The sequence below is a fragment of the Nansenia antarctica genome, assembly GCF_963989245.1.
Source record: "Nansenia antarctica genome assembly, chromosome: 12".
Lineage (NCBI taxonomy): Eukaryota > Metazoa > Chordata > Actinopteri > Argentiniformes > Microstomatidae > Nansenia > Nansenia antarctica.
In genome coordinates this window covers 3,763,130-3,782,907 of record NC_137682.1, presented here as the reverse complement: position 1 = coordinate 3,782,907, position 19,778 = coordinate 3,763,130, and the positions used below count along the sequence as shown (strand labels likewise).

Here is a 19,778-nt window from a genome sequence, read left to right as displayed (position 1 = left end):
AACATCTCAGCTCAACATCAAACCATTGGGAATAATAGAACATAAAAACACCAAAGCACAGGGCCAGACAATGATATGACTAACTACTAGGAGGGTCGGGTGGGGGTGTCAAGCTTGGTGTGTCATGAAAATAACGATAGAATGAGATTAAAGAAGGATAGGACAGACACATAGTATGTCATATAAGATATACAAGAGTAAACACATGAACTGGATGGTTCTATTTTGATTCATTAATAATCTGCATTGAATTTGCCTCACAGTGCACAAACACCAGTGTTGCCTGGGGAATCAGAGAAATCTATGACATCATCACTATCCTTCTTTGACCCAATCCTAATCTGGTTCCTCACCCCTACTACCTAGTCTCTGGACCCGAGGCACCTTTCTGACTGTGGCGCTGCAGACATCAAAGAATTGGACTAGTATCAACAAAACGGGCACTAGCTCCACTATAATCATCACCAATAATCATCTACACTTATCCAACCCTATCAAAACTACAAAAGTCAGTCAACAAGGGGCCTACGGCAAGGTGGGAGGTATCAGGTTTGAATCGGGCCCATAACAGTATCATATTCAAGGTATCTTTCAGGGGGGGGTCAGAACCATGTGGCTCTACTTCCCTAGTCTGTGACTTTGACCCTGAAGGTGACGCGGCCGAGGAACTTGTCCCTGTCGTCGTTGTTGCGGAGGTCAGTTCCCTCCACCTTGCACTCCACCGTCAGCTCTGTGTTGTACTTCTCCTTGGTCAGCAACAGCTTCACCGCAACCAGTGGCTGGACGTACTTATCCTGTATACACAGAGGGAGGGACAAGACAAAGGGAGAGGCGGGAGGGAGAGGAGGGAAAGGGAGAGGGAGAGAAATGATGGGAGAGTGAGAGGAGAGAGAGAGAGAGGGGGGGGGGGAGGAAGGAGGGAGGAAGGAGGGAAAGGGAGAGGGAGAGAAATGATGGGAGAGTGAGAGGAGAGAGTGAGAGAGGTGGGAGAGAGAGGGAGAGAGAGAGAGAGAGAGAGAGAGAGAGAGAGAGAGAGAGAGAGAGGGGGGGGGGGGGGGGAAGGAGGGAAAATAAATTGAGGGGCAGGAAAGAGAGAAGGAAAAAGATGATCACACTCTCATTAAAGTATACGTACATACTGTGCAGTTTGTGAGTTATGTAAAAATGTGTACAAATGTTAACCGATTGGCCAGGACTTACGTGAGCTAACTTGCCGTAGTACGGGAAATACATCTTATCAATGTGCCCCTTACTGGGGAAATACTGCATCAGCACTTTCTCACTTTCAACACTTTCTCCCTACGGAGGAAGACAAATAAGAAGGGGGACGGAGAGGAAGAGGAAGAGGGAGAGGGAGAGGGAGAGGGAGAGAGAGAGAGAGGGAGAGGGAGAGGGAGAGGGAGAGGGAGAGGGAGAGGAAGAGGGAGAGGGAGAGGGAGAGGAAGAGGAAGAGGGAGAGGGAGAGGAAGAGGGAGAGGGAGAGGGAGAGGGAGAGGGAGAGGGAGAGGGAGAGGGAGAGGGAGAGGGAGAGAGAGAGGGTGAGGGAGAGGAAGAGGAAGAGGGAGAGGGAGAGGAAGAGGAAGAGGGAGAGGGAGAGGAAGAGGGAGAGGGAGAGGGAGAGGAAGAGGGAGAGGAAGAGGGAGAGGGAGAGGAAGAGGGAGAGGGAGAGGAAGAGGGAGAGGGAGAGGGTGAGGAAGAGGAAGAGGGTGAGGAAGAGGGAGAGGGAGAGGAAGAGGGAGAGGAAGAGGGAGAGGGAGAGGGAGAGGGAGAGAGGAAGAGGGAGAGGGTGAGAAGGGAAGGGAAGAATAAGCACAGCAGTACATACAGACTTTGAGAGGTGAGTGAAAAGAAACTAATAAGCAATTGACTTTATTTCCATATCAATGCTTCTGACCTCAGAGGGCAAAGTCAACAGCCACTGCGTGAACGTTAGAATTATAAGGTTCTATCTCCATTTTTGTCAAAATTGAGTTTTTTACATAATCTGATCCATTAGGTGTTTATTAATGCCTGTGTGATGTTATTTTTAAAATGTTGACATTTTTTTGTTAGTAATTCATAAAATACAAAGGTTCCATCTCACCAAACATAATGGAATGTCAAAACTTTGACGCTCAATATCTCTGAACTGCCCTAAACGGAGATAGAACCTTATAATTCTAAGCTCACGACTGGCCATTATGGTTTCTATGAATGCTGGAATCTTAAACAGTGCCCAAAGAGGGACAAGAAAAATGGGTGATGAAAGCTATGTACTTGTTCCCAACGATGAGTACTTCATGACACAACAAAGCACAACACAAAAGGGGGACATAGAAAACAACCATTGTAAGTTATTACAACAATGTATTAACTTACATACCGGTATGTAAAAATGTATACATCGCTAAGCTTACCCTAAAGCTTCAACTGGCAGCATGCAGAAAAAAAACAAATCAAACCAAATCAGGATAGAGAACACAAATATATAAACAAACCATATAAAACATAAACAGTGTAACGTACATTGCTACTTTTAACCTAATCATACAAGTCAAACACATACAGTAGGGAAACCATGACAACCCAGCATTTACCTTGATGTTGCAGTTGATGAAGGGATCTCCACGTGGCTTCAATCCAATGATCTGTGAGGGAATTGACCAATCATTCAATTAGAATTAAAATAAGAGTAGTAAATGCTCCAATCCCAACTGAAAATCAGTTTTTGAGTATAACCCCTTTGTTTTTTTGCACTACAGAATTGACATTCCAGCTCCGATCCCATACAATTCCAAGCAACTTCCCCTTAACACTAGAACAGCCGTGTCTTTTTACCTACTAAAAGAGCCGCCTCGGGGATCAAATCTGATTGGAATCTAAATCTGCTATTTACCCCCAACGACCACTAGTTGGACACTTGTAAATTAGCCTGCCTCCTACACAGAAAAACAGCAAAATAGCTTCATACTAGCTTATCCTGATGTGATTTTGAAAATGTAAGGATGCTGGGTGGTAGAACGCACATATCTCGGAAAAGTCATGAAAGGAGGGTCCTGAAATTTGATCGAGTGCAAAGATAATATAAACATTTATTTTACTCACAGGGGTCAAATGACCCCTCACAGCTGTTGATAAAATCATTGTACCGGTAAGTAAAACAATGTTTAATTAAATCAGGGTATATACAGGAATCTTGAGGTTCATTTCAATACCTTTCTAAGACTTTTTAAAGACCTTGTCAATATTTTTCCAGACCTCACCGCCACTTCAAGCTGTAACCGTTTACATCAGTGACACCTTTAACTTAACAGTTTTAGTTTGCAATAGACTAGACCACTATCATACAACACATTTTCCGGTTCATCTTTGTTTTTTAATAAAACTAATACATTCACGAACTTTTACTAAAAAGTTTTTAGGACTCAAACTCTTTGGACAGAGTCTAATTCAGAATAATACCTACAGAATTCAAGACCTCAAAATCGTGATAAGACTTTTTAATACTTATTAAGGGTCTTGATTTTCCCAAAATTTATTTTATCAACTTTTAATACTTCTCAAGACACCGCGGATACCCTGTTATTACACATTACCGGATACCCTGTAAACGGAGTGTTATTTACCCTGTTCATTTTGAGGACGACGCAGGGCTGCCCCTCGCTGTAGCCGAAGTTGGTGTCGTACAGGCCAGAGCAGAGGCTCAGGTCGCTCCTCTTGAACTGACAGGCCTTCTTCCCCCCGGGCGTGATCTCCCCCTCCTGCTCAAAGTACACCCCCGCCGGGCACGGCTCGTTCATCTCCTGCTCTGTGTCGTTGTACTCTGAGAGAGAGAGGAAGAGAGAGAGAGAGAGAGAGAGAGAGAGGGAGAGAGAGAGAGAGAGAGAGAGGGGGAAAGTCATATAGGTAGAGGAAGAGGAGGGAGAGAGAGAGAAAGAAAGAGAGAGAGAGAGGGGGAAAGTCATATAGGTAGAGGAAGAGGAGGGAGAGAGAGAGAAAGAGAGGGGGAGGTAGAAAACATGGTGTGTAAAATCATGCAATGATGTCACAATGGGAAGATTTGCATGAAATGTTGAGTTACGCTCATAGGGTGGAATCCTAACTGGAGATCCCTGGTGCTTGAATCAAATCATGGCCTAATTTCCCATCGCTGTGACTCTCGAGTTAAGATTCCACCAATAGATCTAGAAGTAAGGATTCAGACCTTATTGTCCAACAGAGTACATGTGCAATTAATAATAAAAAAAACAAGTGAGAGGTTATGTAAAATGCTGCAAAAGACAAGAAATTTAAAAATGAGCATCACCACCCGTAACTTCACCTACGCACTAAAAAGGTTTCCAGCACACAGCTTTGATACCTTCTATAGTGCTGTATGTTGGTTTACTGTACTTACAGTGTATTCACTACCGAGCAGGTTGCTTAGGATTCAAAGTTTCTCTCAAACAGCCTAAGTCATACTCTTAGAGGCCACGTTCCCTCAATATACAAACTCACCGCTGTCACCCCCATTCTCAAAAAGCCCACTCTTTTCCGGGTGATTTTGTAAATTCTTTATGTAACAAAGTATGGTAACAATAGTGTTACTATGGTAACAATAGTGACAAAGTGACCTCTCTTATTTTCCACCCCTACATCATCATACATTATTCCTGAATTGTCTTGTTTTTGGCCATTAGAGGACAAATGTCCTGAGGAAGTAATCTTCTTTATTAAGTCTGGACCTCTGAGTCTGTGTAGTGGTTTGTGTCTGTGCCTGCTCTGAGTTTTTGTCCGTCCATAAATGTGTCTATAAAATGGTTTAAAGTTATGGGGTCAAGACCCATCTCCAACCTATCATTCTTCTCCAAAACCCCTCGAGCGCGCTGTCTCTGTCCAACTTCACTCCCACCTCCAGTCCAACAACCTGTATGAACCCCTTCAGTCTGGTTTCCGCCCACATCACAGCACCGAAACAGCCCTGGTCAAGGTCATCAATGATCTCCTCACCTCTGCAGATTCAGGTGCCCTCAACATCCTGATTCTACTAGACCTGAGCGCAGCCTTCGACACAGCTGTCTCACTCCATCCTCCTTCAAAGTCTGCGCCAGCTGGGTGTTGAGGGCACCGCACTGGACTGGCTCACCTCCTACCTCACCAACAGACAACAGTTCATCTCCATCTTCAGTCACACCTCCACCTCCTCCTCTGTCACACAGGGGGTCCCCCAAGGCTCAGTCCTCGGCCCCCTGCTCTTCCTCTGCTACATACTCCCCCTCAGTCACATCATCCGCCAATTTAACCTGGACTTCCACAGTTACGCTGACGACACCCAGATCTACATCAGCACAAAATCCACCAAGAACCCACCCCTCAGTCACATTGAAAACTGCATATCTGAAATAAAGACCTGGCTAACCCACAACTTCCTCAAACTCAACAGTGACAAGACAGAAGTCATCCTCATCGGCACCAAATCCACACTCAATAAAACCAGACCCATCACACTCCTCATTGAGGACACTACCATCACCCCCTCCCCCCTGGCTCGCAACCTCGGCTTTATCCTGGACCCCACCCTCTCATTTGATCCCCACGTCAGCTCCATCGTCAAGACCTCCTACTTCCACCTCCGAAACATTGCCAAAATTAGACACTGTTAAGTTATCCCAAATTCCCCACTCGCACCACTATTCTAGTGCCAAGTGGATGGAGTTCTTGAGAAGAATTGTGCTTCATGTTGGATATTATCCAAAATCAGGTCTGAACAATAACTAGCTAGCTAACATGATGTTAGAGCAGGCAAAGTTTATTGAAGCCTGCTGCATGGTCTGTGTGTACCTGAACGAATGTGGGTGGAGCCGCAGGGGAGGGTTGAACAAAAGGAAAGTTGGACAGTCATTGGGATGGGAAAACAAAATGTTGCTTCTGACAAAGATGGTGGCAGTGGGGAAAAGTAACAGCATATCAAATACAAAGCTGAAATAACTCTGGACAATAGAATATTATTTAAACAGATTTAACATGGAACCATTAGCTAATAGAAGGATGATGAGGGTTGTGTAAGAATTAAAGAAATAAATAAAAAAGAAGAGACAGTACTCCAAGCCAACAAGATTTCTGGTTCTAACTCACGTTGCAGAAAAGTCTCTAGGTGCTGGACATACTGCTTATAGTTTAAAGGATCCGACTTGTTAAACAAGATGTCCAACGACTTTGGCTGGATGGCCAACCCTGTGGAACAGAGAGCACAGAGTCATCAGTATCTTCAGGATCAAAATGCTGCACAACTTCAGTGATCACAATCCCCAATGTATTTTACCCTTAAATTGAATTGATACAATTGTCACAAACTGCTAATCGTATCACTTTAGGAGTCATCATGGCCCTACATACGGACGACACAACACTCTACATAACATGTGTTGCAGACACCGGACCCATTTTTTTTTTTTTTAAAGAATGAAATTAGTGAAATCAATGGCCTACTTTATGAGGCCTACATAGAGTAACGTATTCAGGCATTTCTGTCTGTTGGACATACTATACATGGAACAATCTATAGCCAGAATACATGGAGCTAAAGAAAGGACAATTCAAACATGGACCTCTGCAATACAAAAGATAAAAGAGTTGATGGAGTGACTGTTTGTTGTATGTGAAGTTAACCTGTAATTGTTGTATTATAATGATTGTATGATATACCAAATATAGTGTAATGAAGAACTATGGGGAGGGGTGGAAGGGATATTATCGCCATGGGGGGGGGGGGGGGGGGGGGGGGTATACTCATGTGTTTATAGTGGGGGGGTAAGATAAGGAGAAGAAAAATAAAACAGGACAGACACTTATTTTGTTTGGTGTAATAATGTGAGTTTTTCATGTGTACTGTTTTGCAATCAATAATTGATTACAAAAAAATGAATTTCTGTCTGTTCCCAACCGTGTGACCTCCTGATGGCTACACTCACCTGGGGTAGGCACCCGGTCACGGTACTTGGGCACATAGTCGTCCAGTGTCTGTAGCATCACCCACATGGTGAGGGTAAACATGCCAGCGAGGAACCCGTAGAACACCAGGTAGAACAGGAGGATGAGACCTAGAGAGAAGGAAGAGAGAAAACTATTGCCACACCTTGAAAACAGCACAACGAAAGACTGATGTACTGTTTATAGCTTTGCTGTGACAATCAGGTCGCTTCACTTGCAAACCATGGCCATCACAGAGGCTCATCAACATCATATGTACTGTAATTCATCTAAATTACATCAAGAGCAGGCATTTCTTGACTTTACTATTTATATTTTTCAGGGATAATGTACATTAATAAAAACATTCTGTAAATGTGCCAATTTTAGCCAGCCGGCAAATTTGCAAAAATGGGTGCGGTGTCTGCAAGGTGTTTAAAAACATTTAAAATGACAGTTCAAACAAATACAAAGAACTTGGGCATGGTTTATTTTTTCCTCAGCACCACTGGTACATCTGATCTTTTCGCTCAGCCGAGCTGACTTAGAACAACACACAACATCTGGACATCCCTCATTAACACTTGAACAGCCGTGCCGTTTTTTACCTACTAAAAGAGCCCTCTTTACAATGCTCAAGCTGCTATTTACACACAACGACCACTAGTTGGCCGCTTGTAAATTAGCCTGCTTCCTACACAGAAAAACGGCAAAACAGCTTCATACTAGCTTATCCTGATGTGGTTTTGAAAATGTAAGGATACTGGGTGGTAGAATGCACATATCTAGCAAAAGTCATGAAAGTACGGTCCTGAAATGTTATTGAGTGCAAAGATATAAAATGTTTCTTTACTCACTGTTCTAGTGTTAAAAACATTTAAAATGACAGTTCAAACAAATACAAAGAACTTGGGCATGGTTTATTTTCCTCAGCACCACTGGTACATCTGACTTAGAACAACACACAACATCTGGACATCCCTCATTAACATGACGCAAGCCTGCATCCTTACGTAGCGCTTCAGTGCCTCACAGTCAGGCCCGGGGTGGCTAATCGGGAGGATCTGGAGTTTTCCCGGTGGGCCGGTCTGGTTTTGGGCCGGTCTGGGACGGTTTTCAGTCATGGTAGTACTTGCAAGCCGATACCGTTCTGGGCGGCTGGGCCGGTACCATTCTGGGCCGATACCATATAAATAGGGTGACCAGATGTCCCCCTTTGCGCGGCCACGGGGCCAGTGTCCATCTAAGCGCCGCAACAAAGCGCCGCAACCAAGCGCTGACATGTTCAGTTGCAGCAGAACGTCCAGATTCTATGGAACGTCTTCAGCCTATCAGGAAACATCATTCATGTTCCCATGGCAACGGCCCCACGTGGATATAGGGAGCTGGCTGCATGTGCGAACCACCCGCTGACTCAAAGGGCTCGTAAAGTGAAACTTATTGTGTCAACAATATCTAGTATCAAGTACCCACTCGATATAACAAACAACAGTTTAACGATCACTAAATACTTATAATTTGTGAATTGGATTCACTGTTCTCGTTTGCCGAAGGCTACTGGTAAGTGACCACTTTACTTGTAAACATACTTTTGTTTTAGGATGTGTTCAAAATCAAGGACTGTGTGTTCATCTGTTTATGTGTTTTTAGCATGTTCATGTTCCCTCAGCATGTTGTGTGATGTTATAAAAACGTAGTTAGACGTTCGTAGCGATGTACCACTGTTAGCCGCTAGCTGTTAACAGCGTTTGTTGCTGCACCAGAGTGATTTTTCTCCCAGTCTTCTCCCCAATTGGGCAATTGGTTTATCCTTAACCAGCTGTTATCACTGTCATTGTCTGAATGAGTGCAGAGTTGTGTTTTATGTTTTCGTCTAGTGTGTGCACGCGTTAGCCTTGACAGCTATGTCAATGCATTTGTGTTGCAAATGGGAGGCAAGTGAGCTAACTAGATAGCCTACATACTCAATCATCTACAGGCCTAACACTGTCAGGCTACTTTTCTTTATTAATATACTAGCCTAAATTGATACTGCACTTTGACTTCACTTTCTGCTCCATACAGATACTTTATTGTGAGGTTCACATTCAAATAACATATATTTGTTATATATTTGTTAAGTTTTTATCTGCATAGTCTATTATTGGATGCTACTGAATAAACCAAACAGAATAGGAAACAGAATGGAAATGCATATATATTTTAAAAATGGGATAGACATAGCTCTCAACTCGGCCAGGGGAAGTGGATGCTACTAGGGGCACCTAAAGTTCGGTCCGGGCCTGTTGAGAGGGTGTCCCACATTGTCCCACACAAACATACTCCTTGTCCCACATTTGGTTTGTTGGGACCTGGTTACCCTAGTGGTGTCCAGCAAGGGATTGCTGCTATCACAGTACCAGTGTGGGAACAATGAAGCAAACCCATGACATAGCATCCTGTAAATGTAGAGAAGACTGTAGAGAACAGTGAGTCCGCTATTACAGACTAAAATACCAAGGTTGTAATTACATGATTGTAATATAGGCTACTGTAATCGGTTGTGAACTAAAGTGGGCCGGTCTGAGGCATGAAACTCCAGAGCTGAAAATTAGTCCCACTCCGACCCTGCTCACAGTGGTACAATAATAATACTGCATCCCTTTGTGAACTTGAGTACAAAATAGACACAATCTGTATATAACAACTGAGGACATATGTAAACATTTCACTTAAAACACCCTATGCCTTAATAGCTGGCCCCTTTGGCTGAAATACCATCCTATAACTGTTTACCAGTCTCTGGCATCAACTGGGAGGGACTGCATGGACTCCTCCTCCATGCAACGTTATTTAGCTGTGTGATGTTTGAGGGGTGTCTTGCATGCAGAGCCCATTTCAAATCACCCCACAGCAACTCAATAGTATTACGATCCGGGCTTTGACTTGGCCATTCCGGAACTCCATTTCATTCTTTCCCTTGTCATTCCTTGGAATTTACTGGAATGGTAAACGGTGTACAATGTCCTGTATACAAGTGCAATCCTAACAATAATCTACTACCCAGGCTGGGCTGGAGGAGCCACCAGAGGAGATACATCAGAACCAAGATGATGCGATGCTGCCAGTAGCTGCTCAGAAAAGACATTAGGCCTACATTCTTCTTCGGCGTATGGGTTGTTGTTTCCTCTCCACTCCACCAGGCTCGGGCCGAGGGGCTACCCTTTTACCACCCCGAGACCTGGTTGAGGGGCTACCCTTTTACCACCCCGAGACCTGGTTGAGGGGCTACCCTTTTACCACCCCGAGGCTTGGTTGAGGGGCTACCCTTTTACCACCCCGAGACCTGGTTGAGGGGCTACCCTTTTACCACCCCGAGACCTGGTTGAGGGGCTACCCTTTTACCACCCCGAGACCTGGTTGAGGGGCTACCCTTTTACCACCCCGAGGCCTGGTTGAGGGGCTACCCTTTTACCACCCCGAGACCTGGTTGAGGGGCTACCCTTTTACCACCCCGAGACCTGGTTGAGGGGCTACCCTTTTACCACCCCAAGACCTGGTTGAGGGGCTACCCTTTTACCACCCCGAGGCCTGGTTGAGGGGCTACCCTTTTACCACCCCGAGGCCTGGTTGAGGGGCTACCCTTTTACCACCCCGAGACCTGGTTGAGGGGCTACCCTTTTACCACCCCGGGACCTGGTTGAGGGGCTACCCTTTTACCACCCCGAGACCTGGTTGAGGGGCTACCCTTTTACCACCCCGAGACCTGGTTGAGGGGCTACCCTTTTACCACCCCGAGACCTGGTTGAGGGGCTACCCTTTTACCACCCCGAGACCTGGTTGAGGGGCTACCCTTTTACCACCCCGAGGCCTGGTTGAGGGGCTACCCTTTTACCACCCAGAGACCTGGTTGAGGGGCTACCCTTTCACCACCCCGAGACCTGGTTGAGGGCCTCACCCGGGCTATATTTCTGGACACCCCTCCAGAAGCCACGTTGCCTACATTGACACATCCTCACTCCAGATCTACAATATCATTACACACACACCCCTGTACACTGTGACTGTGAATACAATGAGTCTTAAGTGTAATATACTCTAATATCAATATTTAAATACTACTTGAATATGAATTGAATATGTAAATATAAATATTTAAAATCTGAATATGTAAATACCATTTGAATCTTACCGTGGAAAAGGACAGATACAATAAATGAGTTCTGACATTGGAATGATTTATTTATTGACAACAACTGTCGACTGTCTCATCATTATAATCTATCACTGAGACTGCCAATGGCCCCGGGCCTGAACTAGATTACTCTTCCTGCTACGACTGGTGGATTGATGAATCACTTGCTTAGTCAAATGTATTGATTGTAAGTCGCTTTGGAATAAGGCGTCTGCTAAATGCCAAAATGTAAATGTAATAATCTAGTAGCCTACACAAATCAGTCTTTCTTGAAACCCCTCTACAGGGTTAACCCTAAGGCGTTTGACACGCATGTCAGTAGTTCAAGTTATGATTTATGGTAATATGAACATATATATATATATCCTTTTTTTTTGGGGGGGGGGGGGGGGGGATATTCGAGTGAGTGGTTGTGGGTTGGCCTATAGGGAATTTACAAATCTGCTCACCTGATGTGTATCGGGGGGGGGGGGACCACATTTGTAAACAGACGTGACATATTTTATAGTACTACATGCTTTGGCACAACTAGTTAGACAATAAGTGGGGAGGATCATGGCGTTGACGTGGAAAGACGAGAATATAATAAATAAATAAGGAAATTATGACATGATGATATTAATAGAATATACAACTTTATTGTCCACGCTGCGATGTGGAAAATTGCCTTTGGCTTCATATATTCCTGATGAATAATTCCTACATCCAGCCCACAATTGCCTCACACGTCATTACCATGCTACTAAAACATACAATCACACAACTAGCAGTGATTTGTGTCTTCTGCGAAACCCTTCTGAAGCCCACCCATGGAAAACCTCTCCTCCACCCCCCTCTCAACACTTTCCCAGCATGCACCTGCACCGTGTGTGAGAGGAAACCCATTTGACCTTGAAGGGCTGGCTGATGTAGGAGGCCTAATGTAGGAGGCCGAGGCAGCCATGCAACTGGAGTGGAGCATCCCTGCACAGCAGCACTGCCTGCACAGCACAGGGTCTCAGCGCTACGGGGTCTCAGCGCTAGGCTAGCTCAGACTCAGATTCAGATTCAGATAACGTTTATTGCCATTATGCTTGACACAAATAGGAATTTGTTTTGGCATTACAGTAGGTGCATTTATGCTTTTTTTCACATATACATGAACAAAAACAAATACAAATGCAAAAACAGCTGCTAGGTAGGACAGATGCTGAATCCTGATGATTGACATTGTACATTACCAAAAATGAATGACAGATTTTGATTACATTATGATGTCATAAGAAGAGTTAATTAATTTCTGATTAAATACATGAAATAATGAATTCATGACAACTGCAATTGTTCAGTAGGCCTACACCAGAAGGCCTATACCCTGGATCCTATAAACCATTTTAGTTAAATCAATGACAACATCGGTCTCTGTCATAAGCGTTGACTAATATACACAAGTCATACTCCTCTGTCAAATTGAGCAAATTAGTTAAGTGCTAAAATGTAGGCTTTAAATCTAGCTTTAAAAAAAACGCACTCGGATAGGCGCATTGACTCTCTCTCTCTCTCCCCCCATCTCTCTCACACACGCACACACGCACGCACACACACGCTCATGCACACGCATTAAATAAATGAAATTATTTATTTATGACAACTGCAATGTTCCATACCCCGGAAGGAGGTCTATACCCTGTATTCTATAAACCATTTAGTTAAATGAGAAAATTGGCTACTCTGTCTTGAGCAAATCAGGTGCTAAAACGTAGGCTATCGAGCTTTCACAAATGCACGCTCGGATATGCGCGTAAACGCTCTCACACAAGCGCGCGCGCACGCACACACACACACACACACACACGCACGCACACACACACACACACACGCACACACACACACACACACACACACATACACACACACACACACACGCACACACACACACACACACACACACACACACACACACACACACACACACACACACAGAGACACACACGCACACACGCACACACACACGCACACACACACACACACACACACACACACACACACACACACACACACACACGCACACGCACACACAGGGTAACATAGAGGCTTGACAGTGATGCCTAAAATCCGACAAGATAAAAATAGATTCACTGTCTGTGACACTGTAGGGACCACCATTGCCTGGTAATGAAGGGAGTCCATAAATAGATGGATAGAATAACATAATTACGCTGGTGGTATCCATCATGTCACTATGTGCTGACAATCATTTTAGTAAAGCCTCTAATGCAATCGGATAAATATTCAGTAATTCAGTCATTTGTGATCGACGGGTGCCCCCCAGTTATGGTGGTCTCTGGATGATTCCTTACCCCAGCTCTTGGCTGTGCGCCCCATGAACTCCCCGGTCCTCGGATTGTAGATCGCATCTTTCCAGGTTGATTTCGCCGCATTCTCCTTCTCTGCTTCTGCGGGCTTATCTTCGGTGCTTGACATGATGGACAGTTAAGGCTGGTCTGTTTCCCCCAAAATCAGCGGTGCCAGCGATGGGATGTGGCGAGATCAGGGATGTAGGGCTTACTGAAGGCGATGAGCGCTCCGATCAATGGTTGCGATGGAGTGGGCGGCAGAGAGGCAGAGAGGCAGAGAGGCAGAGAGGCAGAGAGGCAGGGAGGCAGAGAGGCAGGGAGGCAGGGATGCTCTGGGTTTAGAAAAAAAGAAAATGATGACGTTCACAGCCACTAGCGGTGCGACAGAGAGTTGCAGAAGCTTAATGAGAAGCAGCGTACATTGATTTTAAAGACCCACGTAAACGCGCAGTCAACATAATGCGACCGCAATATTATTCTGTTCCACTCTCAAGATAGAACATACAGTAGCCTATGCTGTTTTAGTAGAGAGGCTGTAGCCTAGGTACATGAGCTGGAAATAAAGTCATGATTAAATGTGCGTGTTGTCTCCATGCAGAACAGAAGACTACAATAAAAGCAATAATTTGGGAACACAAATTGCATACATTTACACCCAACAGTGACAGGCAGAATAATAACTTGTATTTCCTGCAAACGTTGCAGCTCAAAGTGCTTTAATCATTATATAATCATCATTTAATTATTTAGTCATTTAAAGGCAATATTAAAAAGATGGGTTTTTAGTCTTGACTTGAACATAATGTGCTGAGGTTGCATCCCTAATGTAAACTGGCAGTGCGTGTGTGTGTGTGTGTGTTCTGGTGTGTGTGTGTGTGTGTGTGTGTGTGTGTGTGTGTGTGTGAACATGTGCAAGTGTCCCTTAACCCTCCTAACAAACACACTGGTTGTCCACACACCCTAGTTAGTGATTGCATTTTAATCGCATATTGAACATGAAACATTCCTTTATTTAATAAGCGGTCTGGATCTGCAGGTGGTTCCTTAATAAAGTAAATCTGGAAAGAATGTTGTCCTCTCACAGAAATGCCAGAGCTGGGCAACAGAGCGGGGCAACAGTGGCCCAAACAAACACCTGGTTGCCAGGCAGACACCACAGCAGTGAGTCTCAGGCTTATTTGGTGGGGGGGGCCTATTAAAAACTCTTGTTTATGGGCATACACACATGCACGCACGATCGGCTGTTCGAGCCCCGGCTGGCCACACGTCCTTGGGCAAGACACTGAACCCCAAATTGCTTCCAATGAGCGGGCCGGCGCCTTGCATGGTAGCTTGTCGTCATTGGTGTGTGAATGTGTGGGGGAATGGGTGAATGAGAGGCCGTTGTAAAGCGCTTTGGAAAAAGGCACTTATATAAGTCAGTCCATTTACCATTTACCAAACATGTCACACTGTGGGGGCTTGCTACCTATCTAATGATGGATCCCACAACAAGCAACCACAGAGAGGTGAGACCCACTCATACACTGGAATAAGCACTTCAGTGCCATACATAGTGAACATTGAAATAGTGTCTGTCGGTATCAATGACTGTAAATAAATGGACACAATGAAGTCTGACGTCACATGATTCATTTCAATAATAGTAACGTAAAGTGTTGCTAATCTGCCAATGAAATGTGTACTTCCTCATCGACCATTTTGGTCTGTCGTCCACCCACTGAATGTGCTCAGTACACGTGAGCAAAAAGGCGAACCCTGGGAAGCCTTGTGCAGGCCTCTGCCAATAATGGAATGGACTGCACTTATATAGCGCCTTTATCCAAAGCGCTTTACAACGGCCTCTCATTCACCCATTCACACACACATTCACACACCAATGGCGGCAAGCTATCATGCAAGGCGCCGGCCCGCTCACTAGGAGCAATTTGAGGTTCAGTGTCTTGCCCAAGGACACTTGGCCCGACATGTGGCCAGCCGGGACTCGAACCACCGATCTGCCAACCTTGCGATCATTAGACGACGGCTCTACCTCCTGCGTCACAGCCGCTCCAATAGAGCATGTGTTAACTGTGTTAACAATGCGAGAAGCACACAGGAACACGTAGGCTCTGAGAATAATGCATGTACTGTACTGGTCTATACTGCACACAGAATGTGATTTTATGTACTTGTTACGTGTTTGTTTTGAATTATTGTGGCACTTCTGGAGGCAATGCGCAGAAGGCTAGCATGGTTCATGAGCAGAAGGCTAGCACGGTTCATAAGGTTTCCATGTTCATTCTCGGTGCCTCGCTTCGCTTGTTCGCTTGCATGCTGATAGAATCCCTGCACGTTCCTGCCTCTTGGCTGCCTGGCTCAGACTACTTATTTCAGTCAGCATTAGCCTCTTAGATCAGTCAGCGCTTTATAGAGGTAAGAGAAATGCTATTCTATAGTTCCGATCTCCCCGGTTATAAAAGGGGTGTCAAGTTAATTTGGCCAGGAACTTGTCTTTTTGGGGCAGAACTATGTATAAGTCAAAATGACATCGATACCACGAATGGCCACTAGGTTTTTTGAGGCATGTCTGCAGATGGTCAATTGATCCTCTTGTTGGTATTTGGGCTTGGTAGTCTGGCTCAATGCTGGCTGTCAGGCTGCCGGGCTGTAGATCTCAGTGTCGCTTCTCTGCTGAATCGGGAGGCCCCTCACAGGCCCCTCACAGCTGCCGTCACGGTAGCTGGATTATCAAACTCCATGTCACCTGCTACGAAGTCTTCTCAACTCACACATCACAGTTGAACAGTTTTTACTCCCCCCCCCCCCCTCACACACACATATACACACACACACACACACACACACACACACACACACACAGAGTGTGTTCTACAGAGTGACATGCTCAGACTAAAAATGTGGCCCCATTTTTTGCTGAAGCTGTTGACCCACAGTGCATGCTTAACATAGCTATTTGGGACAATTGGTGTTGCCATAGCGATACAGCATCACTGAAAATAAATGTGAGCAAAGCTACGAGTCAGCAGGAGAGAGAGAGAGGGAGAGAGACACTGAAAGTAAGGTTTCTGAACATGGGATGGAGATGTAGGACAGCTATAGACCATCATCGAGACCCTGACACCACGCAAGGGTGCACAAGGACAGAGGACAACGTGTGTGTGTGTGTGTATGTGGATGGGTTACATAACAGCCATTGATTTCAAGTTTTGTGGGGAAATACAGTAGGGCTATAGGGGAAGGGCTGGAGTAGAGCTTGTAATGCCTTCAGCTCCTGCTGTCAGTATTTATCTGTTGCAAAGCCTTGCAGGAGCGACTGGAACTCACACTTTACCATGCACACACGTACACACGCACACACGCACGCACACAGGCACGCAAAGGAAATAATTTATGTTTAGCATTAGTCTGATTAGTGTGAGTACAAAATGCATTGATTTAAGGGCCAGGTCTGTCTCTATCTCACTCATTAACTCTCTAACACATCGCCACCGTGAAATCAGCCCATTGCAAATTTGAGGCAAATGCTAATCTGTGTGTGTTTGTGTGAGTGTGTGTGTGTGTGCGTGTGTGTGTGTGTGTGTGTGTGTGTGTGTGTGTGTGTGTACAAGAATGTTCTGACAGTTGGGAGAGTCTATGTTTAATCAACTGAGTGAATGAGAAATCAAATGGAAGAAGTAGGTGAGTGTTTGTGGGTGTGAGAGTGTGAAATGACAAAAGCGTGGCTGCATATCTAAAAGAAAATGTATGATTTACTGGAGGAAAATCTAATCTGTGTATCCTTTTGTGTGATAGAAATGTAGAGTAATGATGCAAGAAATCAGTGTAGGCTATGAACACTGTATTCCCCCAACTTTGCTCGCTCACACACTCACTCACAATCCTCTCATTGTCTGCAAAACCCCTTTTTGTGAACCCAATTAGTTTCTCCTCTCTCTCATACCAGCACAATGAGCAAGGATACAGTCCATTGGTTCCCAATCCATACATTTATTACCATAGTGACGGAAGCAACATTATTCCCTACAATGAGAACCAGTCATTAAACCAATCTTACATTTCCAACAAGTCTGTAGATGCCAGTGAATTTATGCATGAAGACTTAATTTGTTTAGCATTTGTTTGCACTTCCCATAACTATTTATGTGCAGCCTTCTTCAGCTTGCATAGCAGTGGCAATCAATGTTACATTAGATACGTTCAGATTCAACTTAATTGTAATTGCAGAGTACAAGTAACAGAAAATGCAGTTTAGCATCTTGTGACGTTAGAATTATAAGGTTCCATCTCCATTTTTGTCAAAATTGAGTTCAGTTCAGAATCAGTTTATTAATGCCTGTGTGGTGTTATTTTTAAAATGTTGACATTTCTGAGTTAGTAATTCATTAAATACAAAGGTTCCATCTCACAAAACATAATGGAATGTAAAAACGTTGACGCTCAATATCTCTGAACTACCCTTATCGGAGATAGAACCTTATAATTCTAAGCTCACAATCTAACCAGAAGTGCAAATAGTGATATAAAACATGATATTAAAAAAAACATGATAGAGATAAGTACAGTATGGCAAGTATGGTAGTTAGAGGTATATACAGTTACTGAAGCCATAAGAATTTTACTCTCTTGTACTTATAATGGGATGTAATAAACTGTTGGCACACATGGCAATAAAAAATCATGAATCTTGAATTATTATTATTATTTAGCTATTTAAACATGTCAGCCCTGCAATTTTGTTTCCTGAGGGTTAGCTGACAACCCCACTGACAGATGACAGGTAGATAATGACAGGTAGTGTAATGGCGGAGTGGTTGTCTTGAGGGAGTGGTTGGGGTGGAGTTAACCAACTATTGTTCCCACCCATTACCTACCTGTGAAATGTGGCTGTGAATACTTTGAGGGTGAATTTCTCTGCTCTTTGATTTGGGGCGGTATCAACATTCAAATACGCATAACTTCTTCAACTTGTTTCATGTCGTTTGCCAGACTTGCAGACCTTTTTCATCAGACCCTGTCACATTTGCTCAGAACTTAATCAATTTAAATGTTTCAACTCATGAACATGACAGTCACTGATACTTCTGACAACTGATAAATAATTTTAAAAATAACACACTAGTTGAGTTGTTCGCAAATCTGACTTTGAATTAATTCAGTGTAGGCTATGGAGTCTTTACTTATTACAAATGGTGGAATAAATGTAGCGCCACTAACTGGCGGTTTCAGTTAAAGCTGCTAGATTTGTCTGAAGTGCAACTTGATATTTATGACAATTAGATATGTTTTTCTGTAGCCTTTATTTTCATTTCAACACTCTCTGATTGTAGCTATAGTACAGATTTAATCAGAATAACATGTTTCTGTACAATTAGACACATGCTTTTTAAATGATTTACGCATGACTCATGATAGTACAAAGCCATCCTAAAGACGACATACAGGACATTGTTCTTAGACATCAGGAGGCATATCGTGACGTTAGAATTATAAGGTTCTATCTCAATTTTTGTCAAAATTGAGTTTTTTTACATAATCTGATCCATTAGGAGTTTAGTAATGTCTGTGTGGTGTTACAGTATTTTTAAAATGTTGCCATTTTTGAGTTAGTAATTCATAAAATACAAAGGTTCCATCTCACAAAACACACTCAATATCTCTGAACTGCCCTAAACGGAGATAGAACCTTATAATTCTAAGCTCACGAAGTGCCTTCCAATTTTTCAAATGGAACGCCCTATTTCTGAGTTAGCAAGGGCATAGTTGAGGTGTGAATACTAATACATTTTAAAAATACATATACTAATTTACACACATGCATAACTGGACAAAGTCTGAATAAGGCCCTATATCCCTTCCAGTTACAGATGAAGTGAACTAGTCCATGTAAACCGTAAACGATCACATTGATCCCAATAGTAACAGTCATAGTAGTCATAGTCATAGTAGGGTCATTCCTTGTGAAAATGCAGGGTGGGATGGATCCTGAAATGTAACCCATTGAGAGTTCGTGAGCTTAGAATGATAAGGTTCTATCTCCGTTTAGGGTAGTTATATCAGAGATATTGAGCGTCAAAGTTTTTACATTCCATTATGTTTTGTGAGACGGAACCTTTGTATTTTATGAATTACTAACTCAAAAATGTCAACATTTTAAAAATAACACCACACAGGCATTAATAAACACCTAATGGATCAGATTATGTAAAAAACTCAATTTTGACAAAAATTGAGATAGAACCTTCTCTTCTAACGTCACGAGTTGGTATATTTTCTGTTAGCTAGTATCCAAATGGATTATTGAGAAAATAATGTATTCAAGTTGGAGGGAAAATACAAAA

At 43.7% G+C, this 19,778-nt stretch overlaps 1 protein-coding gene across 1 annotated transcript; it reads right to left on the bottom strand.

The window, feature by feature from the left end:
* Positions 1–626: 626 nt before the first annotated feature.
* Positions 627–13,564, bottom strand: atp1b3a (ATPase Na+/K+ transporting subunit beta 3a; the record flags this gene model as incomplete). Its single annotated transcript, XM_080543165.1, has 7 exons — positions 627–794; positions 1,201–1,299; positions 2,577–2,627; positions 3,606–3,802; positions 6,094–6,192; positions 6,930–7,058; positions 13,441–13,564. 7 exons carry the CDS (start codon positions 13,562–13,564, stop codon positions 627–629), a joined length of 867 nt encoding a protein of 288 aa, XP_080399291.1.
* Between the last annotated feature and the right edge of the window lie 6,214 nt (positions 13,565–19,778).